The sequence below is a fragment of the Tenrec ecaudatus genome, chromosome 1 (genome assembly GCF_050624435.1).
Source record: "Tenrec ecaudatus isolate mTenEca1 chromosome 1, mTenEca1.hap1, whole genome shotgun sequence".
In the NCBI taxonomy this organism is placed as follows: Eukaryota; Metazoa; Chordata; class Mammalia; order Afrosoricida; family Tenrecidae; genus Tenrec; species Tenrec ecaudatus.
In genome coordinates, this window is record NC_134530.1 from 308,607,842 (window position 1) to 308,623,310 (window position 15,469).

General features: G+C 38.2%; 1 protein-coding gene across 1 annotated transcript; it reads left to right on the top strand.

Annotated features, from left to right (window-relative positions):
• The first annotated feature begins 12,341 nt into the window (after positions 1–12,341).
• Positions 12,342–13,301, top strand: LOC142441593 (olfactory receptor 12D1-like). The gene has a single exon (XM_075543482.1). The coding sequence runs from the start codon at positions 12,342–12,344 to the stop codon at positions 13,299–13,301; it is 960 nt and encodes a 319-aa protein (XP_075399597.1).
• Positions 13,302–15,469: the final 2,168 nt, after the last annotated feature.

Genomic DNA, 15,469 nt, shown 5'->3' on the forward strand with positions numbered 1-15,469 from the left:
ACCCCAAGCCTCTGCCCCTACACCGCCCCCCTACACACACACCACCAACACCACTTTCTTAATTAACTGGGTTCCCACATTCCATACCCCAGGTGCCTAAACTCGAGTGCAGTGAATGGTCACTCATGCACTGCTGTCGAGTCCAGGCTGATTCACAGTGATCCTCTGTGGGTTTTTGAGACTGAAGACTGTAATTGGTTAAGGGAGTAGAAATCCCAGTATTTCTGTTGTGGAGCTGCTGGTAGTTTTGACCTGCTGACCAGGAGGATCACAGCCCCATGCATAACCACTACACCACCAGGGCTCCACAGTCATTATCCTAGCAGCTATCAATTGGTGTCTTGGTTATTTTGTAAATACCTTTGCTCTCTGTTTGCTGAACATAGACCAGTCTGGTGACATATTTCTCACAGAAAGACCCGCTGCCTGAAGAAGAACATCATGCTTGGTTATCGAAAAGGAGAGAAATTCTAGTTGAGAGGAATTGGCATGGAAGCTTCTACAACATGTTCAATCACAGCAACAATTGTGAGGCTGGCACAGGAAAAGGCCACCTTCATTTCTGCTGGCCCAATGGACCCCTGACAGCACATATTATCTGTCAAGTATCCTGGCTTTATCCAAAGACTCTCAATTTCAATCTGCTGCTTGGTGTTGACTTTCTTCTTTACGTAAACTTCTCTTAAGCACTGACGCTTCTTTGAAAAGAACAGTGAAAATTCATCATGGCATCTTTAAAAAGAGAAATAATTAATAAACAACCTGTTAAGATATTAAAGTCTATAATAACATCATATTAATTAAAATATATGTTGTTACTTACTCCCAAAAAGGAAAGGGTTCACAATACAATCAATCCTGTTGGGATTAGCATGAGCCTATAGAGAATTTTCTGTGAGATTTGTTGCTAAAATTAAAAGAAGTAATATATTGTTGCTATGCTATCAAAAATGAAAAATCATATTTAAAAAAATTTGCAATCTGTGTCTTTATTTTTCATTCTTTGGCTTCAACAGACCCTTGGTAATGAGAATGAAATAGTGAAGATATGAAATACTGAAAATATCTTTCTTTACTTGTCAGTGCCATGTAAGTGTCCTCTTGTCTCATTGTTCATGATCAGAAAAAAGAGCTATTGCAATAAGACTAGAACATAAGAATGTTTTGTTCTCATGGGACTCAAACAGAAATCCTCTGTGGTTACTTCTTCATATTGCAGTTCTTGAAAATCACCCTATTTATTCTTAAAACAATTTTTCTTCTAAACTAGGAGACCCTCTCATGTGACTTTTATTCCTGGACATCTGTGGTTCCTACAAACTCAGGCAGAATTTCAAAAAGGGAAAAGAAGTCATGTGGACATGCTGCTCTCCCAACATGAGTGATCACTTCAAATATTTTCCCATTTGAACTCACTGGGTGTTTATACTTGAATGGTTTCTGACCAATGATTTGAACACAGGTAAGAGAAAGATAGTCAAGGCAAGCTTGGAAGTTGCCAAGCATATTTTCCATTCATGTGGACTCTGTCTGTATGATGGCGTTAAAGATAAATGCCCATGCTGTAAGTCAGATTTTCCGTTTCACGAATGTATTCAGGATGAAGTCAGGAAGGCACTTTCCCTCTCACATTCAGATTCGGGTTCTCCATTCACCTTGCCTGGCTTTCTAGGCACCGTCAATGAAAAATCAGAAATCTATACTTTTTGAAATGACACCAAAAGAGACTTTTTAGTACAAAAGATTTATTAATTTTTAAATCAAAATACCATTTATTAATATTTTCAAAAGCATAGCACAATTAAATTTTTCCAAGACAGATTTATTTACTCATATACAATACTATTTAGTGGATTACAGAATCAAAACTTATATTTTGTATATGAATTAGTTAGTGTAATGTGCCAACCTGACTAATAAACACATGTGGGTTTAATTGAACTGCAGAGGTATAAATGGCTCGGTGAGCCTGGCCTTTCTAGTTCTCTAATCTTTTGCTTTCTGACAGTCGAACCAGGGTGCAGCTGCCTTAGCCAGTTCCCTGCTTTAGCTGGCAAGGCTCACTTCCTGCAAGACATCTCTGAGGAGAAGCCACATGGACCGATCACGATGCAGCCCTGGGTGCATATATGAGTGCCTTTGGATTTGTCACTCTTGTCAACCTGATCTAGCACAATGCCTCAATTAATTGGTCAACTAAATTTGACAGATTTTCTCAGAAGACACAAAATGGTCACAGGGGGCTTATCATGAAGAAGTTTTCAGAAAACCAAAAATTGCATTGGTGAGAAAAAAAAAACCAGGAAAAGTGTGGTGTGGAGTTTTTGCTGTCAATGCCAATGCACCTGCTCATTCTTTAAGGACAACAAGGGCTTCTATGAGAATTTCGTTGCTAAACGTTGGTCTATCTGGCACTGATCTCATTATCCCACTGACTTCTTTAATTACCCAAAGTCAAGTAATAACATGGACAAGAAACATGATTTGAGTCTTTCTAAGACTCAGAACCAAAATCATCAAAGAGAGTTACAAAGATGGAAATACTGCCTCTGCAGTCAATAGACTTAGATATCCACAAGCAATGATGGTTTCTGCATTACCCTCACATATAACACATTTGCCCATTTTTCATTTTTCACTTGGACAAAAGAATAGGACGTCAAAAGGTTTGTGTAAAAGTTCCATTATCTTTTAATCCCATATTTCACAAACTTTCTGAAGCATGTTGGACTTGGAAATTCTGGTAGTTTTGCAAAAAGGGCATGATAAGAACATCTGACCTCTTGTAGCTTTGTGAAAAAGAATCACCATCAGCATCAGTCCAAGGCTGACTGATATCAAGTGGAGGTCAGAAACACCTGCTGTCACCAATCGTTTCACCAACTCTGACATCAGCTGTCCTTCCCATGATGCTCTCCACTATTCTGTTGAGTTTATGAATTACTGAAATAGATACACAGAACTGACAGACAATATGCATTATTATGGGGTTTATTAAAGAAGTAACAGGTTACAATTCAGGATTTAGTTCTTCAATCAGTATAGCCTTTCTCAATTGTTGCCCACAGGCAGACTTTCCTTGGCTCAGAAATTTTAGTACTTCCTAGTGTCTTAGTAAAAATTAAAAGTGCCAATATAGGAAAAGATATCAGAAAATACCTAACAGTGATGAGCATGCAATAATGGCATTTATTTATATTTTCAAAATATAAAATGATAAGGAATTGTTAATATAATGTATATATAATCAAGTTCAGCAAGGTAAAAGGAATGAAAACTGAACAGAAAGGTGAACAGAGAAATTGCACTGATAAATTATTAGAGAGTTTGGATGATTGGCAGATCACACAGAGATAGCTCTTGTACAAATCAGGTTCATTTTCCTATCTATAGATGAGAGGCTACAGATTGGAGACCACATTATCATTTGCCAACAGAAAAATGTGAGTACCCCAATTTTAAAGGAAATTTTTGGTGTTATTGCCAAAAGTAAACAATTATGATTTCACTAACTATCTGGGAGATACAAATCATAAAAATAACTATCCATTTAAACACACAATATTAGCCCAATTATAAAAACCAGGAAACAATAAATGCTGGAAAGAGTAAAGAAATATTTGAATACTTATACTCTGCTGTGGACTTGTAAACATGTACAACCATGGTTGAAAATGATAAGGTGCTCCCTAAAACAACTGGGAATATAGGATTAGAAATTCCACTTGACCCAGCTGAGTATATCACCCAAAGTGAGAGAAATAACACAAACAAATATATGCTGTCCCTTGCTCACTGGAGCACAGATCACAATATCAAGAATCTGGAAACTGTTCAAACATTCATCAGTAGAAGATTGAATACAGAAACTCTGGTACAGACATACACACAATGGAATACGATGAAACGACAACACATCTCATGACATACATGGACCTGGAAACCATTATGCTGAGACAAGTTAGTCAATCACAAAAGGACACATACACTGGAAAACCAAAAGAAAGCTCTGCTGGGCAAAGCTTTCATAGTACACAATTTTCTTACTAGGCGAGGACCTCGCTCTGAGTTAATGCACTCAGTGACACCATCACCTGGGAAGGTTCTCTCTGGTCATAGTGAATTTTTGCTTAATAACAGTTTTGCTCAACATCATTTTTTGTGATGGCCAATTAAAGAAAATTAGAGCGCAGTTGTGAAATTTTGTTTCCAGCTAGGGAAAAATGCAGCAGAATCTGTTTTAAACCTAACACAGCTTACAAGGACAGTGCTTTGGGAAAACCTCGAATGTACAAGTGGTTCTCTCGTTTCAAAAAAGGTGAAACACCGATTGATGACAAACCTCGTTCTGGACATCTGTTAACTTCCTGAGTGGATTAAATTGTCAACTCTTAGTTCATTTGGAGTTCGTTACACCACGTCAGACTGTTTAAGGAAGCTTTCTATTTAGAGGTTCTGAAAAGATTATGTAACAGTGTGTGACAAAGAAAGGCCTGATTTGTGGCATATGGGGGAATGATTTTCCCTCCACGATTATACACCTGCTCACTGAGACATCTCAGTGCACCAGTTTGGGACAGAAAACATCATGGCTCTCTCACCCCACACACCTTACTCACCTGATCTCGCCCCATGTGACTTCTGTTTGTTTCCATGAATGAAGAGGGACGTGAAAGGACAGTGATTTGATGAAGTAGAAGTGGGGGGGGGGGGGAATGAGAAAGATGTTGTCAACCATTCAAACAGATGAATTTGAAAAATGTTTTCAAGAATGGAAGTATAGATTTGATAAATATATTAAATATAATGGAGAGTACTATGAAGGTGATAAAATTGTTTTGTAAAAAATAATAATAATACATAGCTTTTGGGGGGAAAATCCGGGTTTTCTTCTGTACCCCTTCGTAGAGTATGAGACCACTATTCTGATATGCCAAGCAAGAAGGTGATGCACCTACCTAATACTCATGGACCATGTATCACCCACTTATCTATTCATCTTAAAAATCACTTCAAAGGGGAAACTGTGAGAGGGAGAAGACAAAGTAGAGCATATGGTCACCCAAAATCAAATACTCCTACAAGTGTGCTTGATGAACCTTAATGATGGAAATTCAAGTCAAGAGGTGAGTGGGGGCTGGGGGTGGGGTGGGTTGGAGGGATCAATGTCTGTGTCAGAAAAGGAGATTTCATTTCTGTTGACAGATAAACAAGGTGAGGCAACCTGCAATTGGTTGACATTATTTATATAGGCCCCCACCCCCCCGCCAGAGAGATGAATACACCTGGTATAATGTTCCTAATTGGACACTTTGGACCTAGTTTCTACCAAGTTGTGCAAGACAGGGTTCTCTAGAGAAACAAAAACAGGGCACTGATGATTGATGATGATGATGATGATGATGATGATAGATAGATAGATAGATAGATAGAACACAAAGAAATAAACAGCTAATTAGTCCACAGAGCAGTACAGAGGACTCAGTTCAACTCACTTCCATGAGACAGTTAATATACTGGCAGTCCTTCAAATCATGAGGGTTGCTGGGTGCAGATCAAGGAAGCAGACAGCTGAGTCTTCTGTAGAGCAATACAGGAAATCCAGACACAGGCAGCAAACAGCAGGGTGGGTGACCAACAGTCAGCCAGATGACAGGGTCCAATATTCCCCAGCTCAAGTGATACACACACCAGCAGTTTGGCAAAGCAGTTCTCAAAGGCCCCTCAAACTATAGTCGCACGGTCCACTGTTTGGGTGTCCTATAAGCAGTGTAGCTCGCAGTTGAGGCAGAGAACTACCTAAAGCAACTGCACACTAGTCCGACATCAGAGAGCAAGAGACAGAAACGCGAGGCTTGTGGAACCATTTATCTTTGCCCTTCAATTAAACTGCAACCCTATTAAGCACACATATGTGCATTGGCCAGGTTGGCACAATAAACCTACCTATCACACCAGCCTGTAGTGGTGTAGGTCATGTATTATAGACAACGGGAGTTTGGATTTTTAAGGTGCACAGCATCCTTCATAGGACACCCTAGAAGGATCTTAATTGGAAACCCCACTAAATGAGCTGGACTTTATCTTAAATTCATCTATAACAGATTAAAATTATTTAAATACTTCCTTGGTCTTAAGCCCAAAATACCCAAAAGTTAGAAGAAGTAGATGACTACTATTCCAAAATTATGGATTTGGAAGTCATTAGACTTCATTCCAAATCTCTTGTTTTGATTTTGAGAGTGCCCAATAAGTGACACCTCAAGATGACAGTATATTTTCTATTTTCATACTTTCTTTCCCTTTTTATGGCATGTCTCAGTCCATCAGGCATCATTCTGTCTTTGAAATTCAGCACTATTGAAAGATTTTCCCTACCTCCAATCCTTATTGTTTGTGTAGAGTGTCCAATCACTTGAGTTTTTACCTGAACAAGTCAATAATCCATGTATTTTGCTTTAAAAAGCAGATATATATATATATATACTTTCTCAACAGGGTTTTAAATTCAGGTTTTGCATTAATGAAACTATCCACAGAATTATCATATGCCCCATGTGGATGATTTATCGTGTTCCCCAATAAAAGAATAATGATGTTTCTAAAGGAAGCCAGGGACATATATAAACCATAAGTATGTGAGTGGATTAAGTACTTCCATATAATGTTAACCATAATCTAAGAACAAGTCATTCTTACGATACTTGATCTCATGAAGAGATCGCTACAGATATGGGTGCTATCAGAACAAACAGTGCATGACGTCTTAAAGGTTGGTGTCAAAATGAGCACCTTTCTAAGTAAGATGTCAACTAAATCCATTCAGAAGACGCACATTAGCCTGTGTGATCAAAGATTGAAAATAATAAAATCAAAGACTGCTGGACAGAACAGAGCTTAAATTCTGAGACCATACTTCGCAGAGGGCTATGGGTAACAATGAAAACCTAAAATCCATGTGCAGGGTCCCCACATGGATTAAGTCTCCAGTGAAACCCTTCGAAGCATTGACCAGGAATGCGAGTAGCCTTGTTATCAGGCAGAGTGTATTGGGAAGTGGATTATTGCAGATGTAGGTAGGTTAAAAATTAGCATCTTATTCTCTCCCCTTTGACCCATTTTAATTTGGTCTAGTTTTTAATAATTCTGCTTTATTTTTTATTGAAATATTTCTATTTGATTTGTTATTGTAATAGAGTTTCGCAGAGTTTTTTATGTGGATGTATATTTTTCTGTATATGAAAGCCAAGACAGACAAATCTATTCAGAAAGTAACTGGATTCACAGCTTCTTAGGGGACAGCAGGGGAGGTTAAGGGAATGACAGTCAGTACAAGGAAAAAGAAAATGTTCTAAACTTGATCATGGTATTGATTGTGTTATTTTAAAAATATCATTCAACTATTGAATTGTAATAACTTGTGAATTATATGTCAATAAAGCTGTTTAAAAAGAATTAGGATTTAGGAGCAATGACAAGCAATGCTATTTCTCTTAGTTTCTTCTTTGATTTCCATAAAGCCAGAGTAATGTGAATAGAACGTGAAGATGCATGTCTTTCTTTCCTAGTCAATGGGATGGGACTGGCTCCAGACATTACCTATCAGGGTTGATTTTTCTCTCCATCTTATACATGTGACTACCCTTCAAGGAAGTCCCAGGGTGAGAAAGTGAATCCACAGCTCTGTGAGAGGAAATAGATGGAAATTTGACTAATGAAACATACTAGGCAATCAAGAGTTGTGTTGCTGTCCATGATTCTGAACTACAGCAATACGGTTCTTATTAAGAGAATAAGTAACCAACCAACTAATTATGTATGTATGCCTTTCTTTCTTTTTCAGGATGAAACTCAAGATAGAAATCCCCATAGTCACTCCTTCAATTACACAGGTGGCAATGTATTCTGATTATTATAATAATTCTCAATACTGAGGGGACACTCTCTCTCAGGACTTTCCTGCCTAGAGATCTCATAAGAAGGCAGGCAGAATTTCAAAGAAAGAGAAATTGGATTTGGAAAACAAAGAGTGGATGCTGCACTCTTAACAGGAATTATCTCTTCAAATAGTTTTCTCCTTCTAATCCCTTGAATGCAAACCTGAACAGTGAAAAATTTTCTTACTAATGAATCTGAAAACTCTTATCAGGTAAGGTAATGAAATCAGGTTATAAAGTGATTCATCTGTTTTGTCAGTGAATGTTCTCTCATTGCTAGAATTAAAACTAAATGTGCAGGACGTAAAATATTTCCTATTTCATGGAATGTACAGAGGTTGGAAGCCACTCACTCTCTTTCTGACATTTTTGTTTCCATTCTCACTGTCACTGAAACTTGTCTAGCTAGACATCCTCTAAGGTTAAGTCCACTACCTTTAAGATACAATTTCAGCAAAGCAATTGTTTACAACAGATGGGCCTGACTTCCAAATAATCTTTTTAAAGATAGAAAGATTGTTTTGTTTGTTCGTTTTCAGAATTTTTTTAATGCAGCACTGTTTTTGTGGGTTAGAGACTCAAAAATAAATATATTAGTATAGGCATACTTCTACAAATAATCTCATGCAATATTGTAGAATATATAACTAATCTGTTGGCGAGCATATAGCTGTCAGTCAACAGCTGGTCTCCTATGGCTACACAGGGATGAGAATCCATCTCCTTGTCTGTGCAAGGCACATTGCCCCAGGGCAGATGCCAGACATGAATCTATTTACATGTCATCTGTATTTTAAAGACCATTCTTTAAAAATCTACAAAGTACATAAGTTGTTTTTTTAAAAAGCTCCATTGAATACTTCATTAAAAAACGTGAAAATAAAATCATTTTCAGATATTAGAAAGCTCAACCCCCAAGGCTCCTTAGAGGCATTCCCTAAGGCTTTTTGATTAACTCTTATTCACCCCAAACTTGTTTGGATGGTTCCTCAGATTTTAAAACATTTCTCTGGCATAGAAAGCTACCCAATCTGCATTTATTTTTCTTTCCTTTTCAAATCATTTTATTGGGGACACTTACAGCTCTTATCACAATCCATCAATCCATCCATTCATTGTTTTAAGCACATTTATACATATGTTCCTATCTACATTTCTATTATAGTTCTTCCACGTGTCTGAGTGCTCCTTTTCTCTGAAAATTATCCTTATATGTTTGCTATATCTCTCCCAATAAACATCTGCTACTATGGAAATAAAAGAAACAAGACTCAAAAAAAAAACCAAAAAACCTCACTGCTATTGAGTCGATTCTGACACATCACAACCCAATAGGAGAGAGCAGAACTGTGCTTGGGAATTTTGGAAACTCTAACTCTTTTAGGAAGTAGAAAGCCTCGTCACTTTCCCTTGGAGCTTCTGGTGTTCGTGAACTGCTGACCTTGAGGTTGGTAGCCTACTCTTGTCTATTGGTATAAAATTAATGTAACTATAAGTGAACATGGGGATTTCCATCAAAACAGCATAATTTTTAAAATCTGAATAGTGATATTTTTGAGGCAAAAATAAAATTATAACTTAACATAACAGATCACAAAAATATATAAATTGAAGGGGAAGCCAAAGATACTTTGAGGAGAGATAACTTTTGGGTGAACTTAGGGAGGAACTATTGAGGTGAGTCCAGCAGAGGAAGAGCTTATGGATTCAAAAATTCATCAGAGATATGATGTGGGAATTCTACGTTAAGAAAAATTAGGCTAATGAGAATAAGCTGTAATTAACAGCAGATATATTAATATAAAGCTGCAAATAAAACTAAGAGTGATAATATTTGCATAGTGTGGCTTCTCTCCTTATATTTTCTTCATGGCCCTTTAGTTATGGATTCAGAGGGATCAGGAAGAAGGCATAACTAGTCCAATTTATATTCTAAATGAATGGAAAGCTATTGCTATTATTTAATGGGCTTTTTTTGTATTGAAAAAGATTTGTGGTGTATAAAGAGTTTGTCGAATTTTCCCCGTTATATTTTCATTAAGGTAAAGATCCCCCAGGAGGCTTCATAGGAGGTCGAAAGGTAGCAATATGGTGAAGGAACTAAATGAGCTGGTTCAGAATGATGAAAAGAAATCTATTATCATGAGGTAGTGGATCATTCGCAGAGGAATTGGGGAGCTGGCAGTATGCAGCAGATCATAGAATGCAAACTACTAATGATTAATCAAACAAACACCACATACTAATGAGAAGTCAAGGAAAAACCAAATACTGCTGATAAATCAAAGAGGAAAAAAGGTATTGAGTTAGACAAGTGACAAAAAATGTACTCTTAATATCTTATACCTCAATAACCCACATTCAATAAAGCGCTGGAGCTGGCATCCTATAAAACAAAACCAGTTGCCATCAAGTCGATTGCAACTGATGGTGTCTCTGAGTGGTACAGAGTAGAGTGGTGTAGACTAGCCTGCTGGGGTAGTCATTTCCTTTAGAAGAATTAATGCCCAACTAGTCCCAAGGAGAAGGACATTAATGATGTCCCAAATATCCAATTGTATCAAGATGCAATTCAGCTCCATTTTTCTTCTGTTCCTCCCTTACCTATATCCCCTGACGTCCCTGGGTTTTTTCAAATTATTGCATCATGCCACAGAAACACACACAAAAAAGTGTGAGGAAATGTCTCACATGGTGACCGCTGCTGTTCTGTGCAAAATCTGGGTAGCACAGAGGCCATGCTGAAGGTTAGGCTGGGTGAGCCAGCTATAGGGTCTAAAGCCAGAAGAAGACAAGGATGTCCAAATGTCACAGAAGGACCTGTCCCTTCCACCAAAGCTCAGTCAAGGAATGGAGGTCTGGTTTTCAAGTGAGGTGATGATAATATGGAATGGTAGGTCAACACCATTGTATAACCAAGGAATACAAACAGTGTGGCCTGGTTTCTGCCCAGTTCTAAGGTGAGATCTTAGAGATGGCACCAAGGGAACATGAAGTCCAGTCCAATTCATCCCCTCTACTAAGGTCAGGTATTAATCTCATCCCATTCCTGCTCCTAAGTAAGGAATCTCCACAAAAATGGATGATAGTCACAAGCGTATGAAGTCCAGAATTATTACATATCAGATAAGGAATTATGGCTATGTATAGACCATAAAATATAAAATTTCAATAAATATAAAAATAAGGTTGAAATGTAAGGGTAAGTGAAAAAATCATATACACTCAAGGACAGATGGCTGATCCAGGGGACACAATAAAGAGGACTACACCTAAGACAGACTATTCCCAACTACACCCAAGACAGATTGCTGAACTAGTAAGCAAAATAGAGACTGATACAGCAAACATATAAAATGCCACAGTGTTAACAGTCAGCGTTCCACTATGATTAAAGTTTATGTGTGAGATAGCACCTGCTTGCTGCTGGTAAACTTTATTATTTCTTGGTTTGTGGGTGTGAAGGGTTATATATTGATTGTTATTTGAAATATATTTGAAATGTATGTGATTACTTGAACTTGCACTGTGATATCACATTAGGAATAATGGTTCGAAGGGCCATATTAATTGATTATAACTCAGCTGCTGACCAGAAGTCTGGTGATTCAAACCCACAAGCCATTTTGCAGAAGAAACATGAGCCTGTTTGATCCCTGAAAGATTTACAAATATGGAAACTCAGGACCTGAAAGAGTATCTCTACTCCGTTGCCACAGGATCATTATAAATCAAAATTGACTCGTGACAGTGGATTTTGTTTATTTGCAGTTTATTATTTTCATTATTATTATTTTATCATTACAGAAGCAGGTCACAGACCTTTCTTCTACCAAGTCACTTAGCCATTTCCTACAACCCATCTCTCTGTCATTAGTAGGGTACAAACCAAGGCCCCACTTAGAAAACCTCGAACAACTGGGTTGACATTGCTGGCTACAGTCGAGTCAGTTATGATTCATAAAAACCCTTGTACAACAGAACAAACACAGCCACAACTGTGCTGTCCTCAACTTGCTAAAATTGAACCCATTGTGGAGGGGCTAAACTGAATGATACCCAGCAATGGTCTGCAGCTATTAAAAAGGATTTCTCTCCATTTATCTTCCAGAAGTAGAAAATTTCGTCCTCCTTCATCATGTTATCTTAGTCCAGAAGCTCAGTTGAAACGTGTTCACCATGGGTGACCCTGCTAATATTGCAAATACCTGTGACGTGGCTTCCAGCATCATAGCAACACAAAAACCACCAAAGGCCAACAAACTGACACACTTGGGGTGGAAAAGAAATTACATTTGCCCTCAAAATACTTTAATTCTGCGTGAAAAAATTCTGGGCTGCTAGAGATTCTGCTTCTTGTTACAGACAGGATTCCATGCATTATCTTATCTTTTCTTCTCAGTGATGCTAAACCAGTCCTCAGTCACTGAATTTCTCCTCCTGGGAGTGACAGATATCCAAGAACTGAGGCCCTTTCTCTTCGTGGTTTTCCTCACCAGCTACTTTGTCATTGTGGCTGGGAATGGAGCTATCCTGATGATTGTCATCTGTGATCCAAAACTCCATTCACCTATGTATTTCTTCCTGGGAAACCTATCGTGTCTAGATATCTGCTACTCCACCGTGACACTGCCAAAGATGCTGGAGAATCTCCTCTCTCCAAACAAAGCCATCTCCTTTGTGGGATGCATCAGCCAGCTTCATTTCTTTCACTTCCTGGGCAGCACAGAGGCCATGCTGTTGGCTGTGATGGCCTTTGACCGTTTTGTGGCCATTTGCAAGCCACTTCGTTACACTCTCATCATGAATCATCATCGCTGTGCCCAGATGGCTGGCACTGTCTGGGTCATTGGTTTTTCCCATGCCTTGATGCACTCCATCATGACCTCTAACTTGAACTTCTGTGGTTCTAACCACATCGATCACTTCTTTTGTGACATTAAGCCATTGTTAGAGTTGGCCTGTGGGAATACTGAGCTCAACCAGTGGCTGCTCAATACTGTCACGGGGACCCTCGCCATGTGTCCCTTCTTTCTCACAATTCTCTCCTATTCCTACATCATCACCTCTCTCCTCTTCAAGACCCATTCTTGCAGCGCGCTTCACAAAGCATTGTCCACCTGCGCTTCCCACTTCATGGTAGTTGCTCTTTTATATGTTCCTGTTCTAGTCACGTATGCCCGTCCTTCCTCAGGCAGCTCCATGGACCAGGAACGGGTCATTGCCATCATGTACACCGTGGTCACCCCTGTGCTAAACCCACTGATTTACACTTTGAGGAACAAGGACGTGAAGAGGGCCTTGATCAGGGCAGTCAGAAGGAACTATCACCTGAGAAATCCAGAGAATGCATCTGAGGCATAAAGAACTGACAATGAGATAGTTCAGAGTAGAATTTATACTGCATCTCAAATTGTTTTGATTGTATATATTTAAGAAAAAATTGCATAAAAGAAATATAAATTGTAAAGTTCCAGCTATTGAGTAAAAGATAAATGAACAAATTGAATATTGACCATAGAATTATCATGGTGAATTGTTTGAAATACCGGTTCATGTAGCTGATGTGTTACATATGTATTGTGTTATTTGGAATCAGATATAAAAATATGCCTACAATACCTATGTTAGACATGTATGAATAATATTTGGACTTATTTGTCTTTATGATCTTTTAAAAATTAATAAATTTTCATGTGAACAACAAAAATATTCACTTTATATTTTAAAGCTCTTCATAGTTAATTTATTATTAAAGTAAATCTGCAAGATATGACAAAATAACGAGGTATAAATTACCAAGGGCATATGAGGGAGGGGGGAAAGGGGAGGGAGGGGGGGAAAAAAAAGAGGACCTGATGCAAGGGGCTTAAGTGGAGAGCAAATGCCTTGAGAATGATTGGGGAAGGGAATGTATGGATGTGCTTTATACAATTGATGTATGTATATGTATGGATTGTGGTAAGAGTTGTTGGAGTCCCTAATAAAATGTAAAAGAAGAAAAGAGAAAAAAATGATTAGGGCAAAGACTGTACAGATGTGCTTCATACAGTTGATGTATGTATATGTATGAACTGTGAAAAGAATTGTATCAGCCCCAATAAATTGTTAAAAAAAAATAAAAAAATAAAAAAAAATAAATAAAGTAAATCTGAGCTTACATATGCATTAAGGTGAATACATAAAGATATAAGTCATAATTTCTTAATCAACAGTCAGGGAGACAGATGGGTTAGAACAAATTAATTATAACCACTACTTATCAGAAGTAAAATAACCATTGGCTCATCTGAAAATTCTGCACCTTAATATGGAAAAGTGTTCTAAAATACAACTGGCCAAAGCTGATAGATTCCTGTGAAATATAGTTGAAACCAGAGTCACGTGGGAAAAAGCATTTTTTAATAAGGCCTGTCTGTCTCTTGAAAGTATTCAGATTTTCTCTCATCATTTAACATATAAAATCATTACCTTCTATTATTCTTTTTTTAAACGTTTTATTAGGAGTTCATACAACTCTTTTTTTTGAAACTTGTTTATTTCTTAAATTTTTTAAACAATTTATTAGGGGCTCATACCGCTCTTATCACTGTCCATACATATACATACGTCAATTGTATAAAGCACATCTGTACATTCTTTGCCCTAATCATTTTCTTTTTTTTCTCCTCTTTTCTTTTTTAACATTTTATTAGGGACTCAACCAACTCTTATCACCATCCATACATATACATACATCAATTGTATAAAGCACATCCATACATTCCCTTCCCCAATCATTCTCAAAGCATTTGCTCTCCATTTAAGCCCTTTGCATCAGGTCCCCTTTTTATTTTTACCCTCCCTCCCCACTCCCCACTCCCTAATGTGCCCTTGGTAATTTATACATTGTTATTTTGTTATATCTTGCTCTATCCGGAGTCTCCCTCCCCCTCTTCTCTGCCATCCCTCTCTCAGTGAGGAGGTCACATGTGGATCCTTGTAATCAGTTCCCCCTTTCCAACCAACTCGCCCTCCACTCTCCCAGCATCGTCCCTCACACCCTTGGTCCTGAAGGTATCATCCACCCTGGATTCCCTGTGCCTCCAGTCATCATATGTACCAGTGTACAACCTCTGCCCTATCCAGCCCTGCAAGGTAGAATTCAGATCATGGTAGTTGGGGGGAGGAAGCATCCAGGATCTGGGGGAAAGCTGTATTCTTCATCAGTACTACCTCGCACCCTCATTGACCCATCTCCTCTCCTGAATCCCTCTGTGAGGGGATCTCCATTGGCCGACACTTGAGCCTTGGGTCTCCACTCTGGACTTCCCCCTTCATTCAATATGGTATATATATATGTATATATGTGTGTGTATATATATATATATACACACACACACATATATCTTTTTTTTTTTTGCATTATGCCTTTATACCTGGTCCCTTTGGCACCACGTGATCGCACTGGCCAGTGTGCTTCTTCCATGTGGGCTTTTTTGCTTCTGAGCTAGATGGCCACTTGTTCACCTTCAAGCCTTTAAGACCCCAGA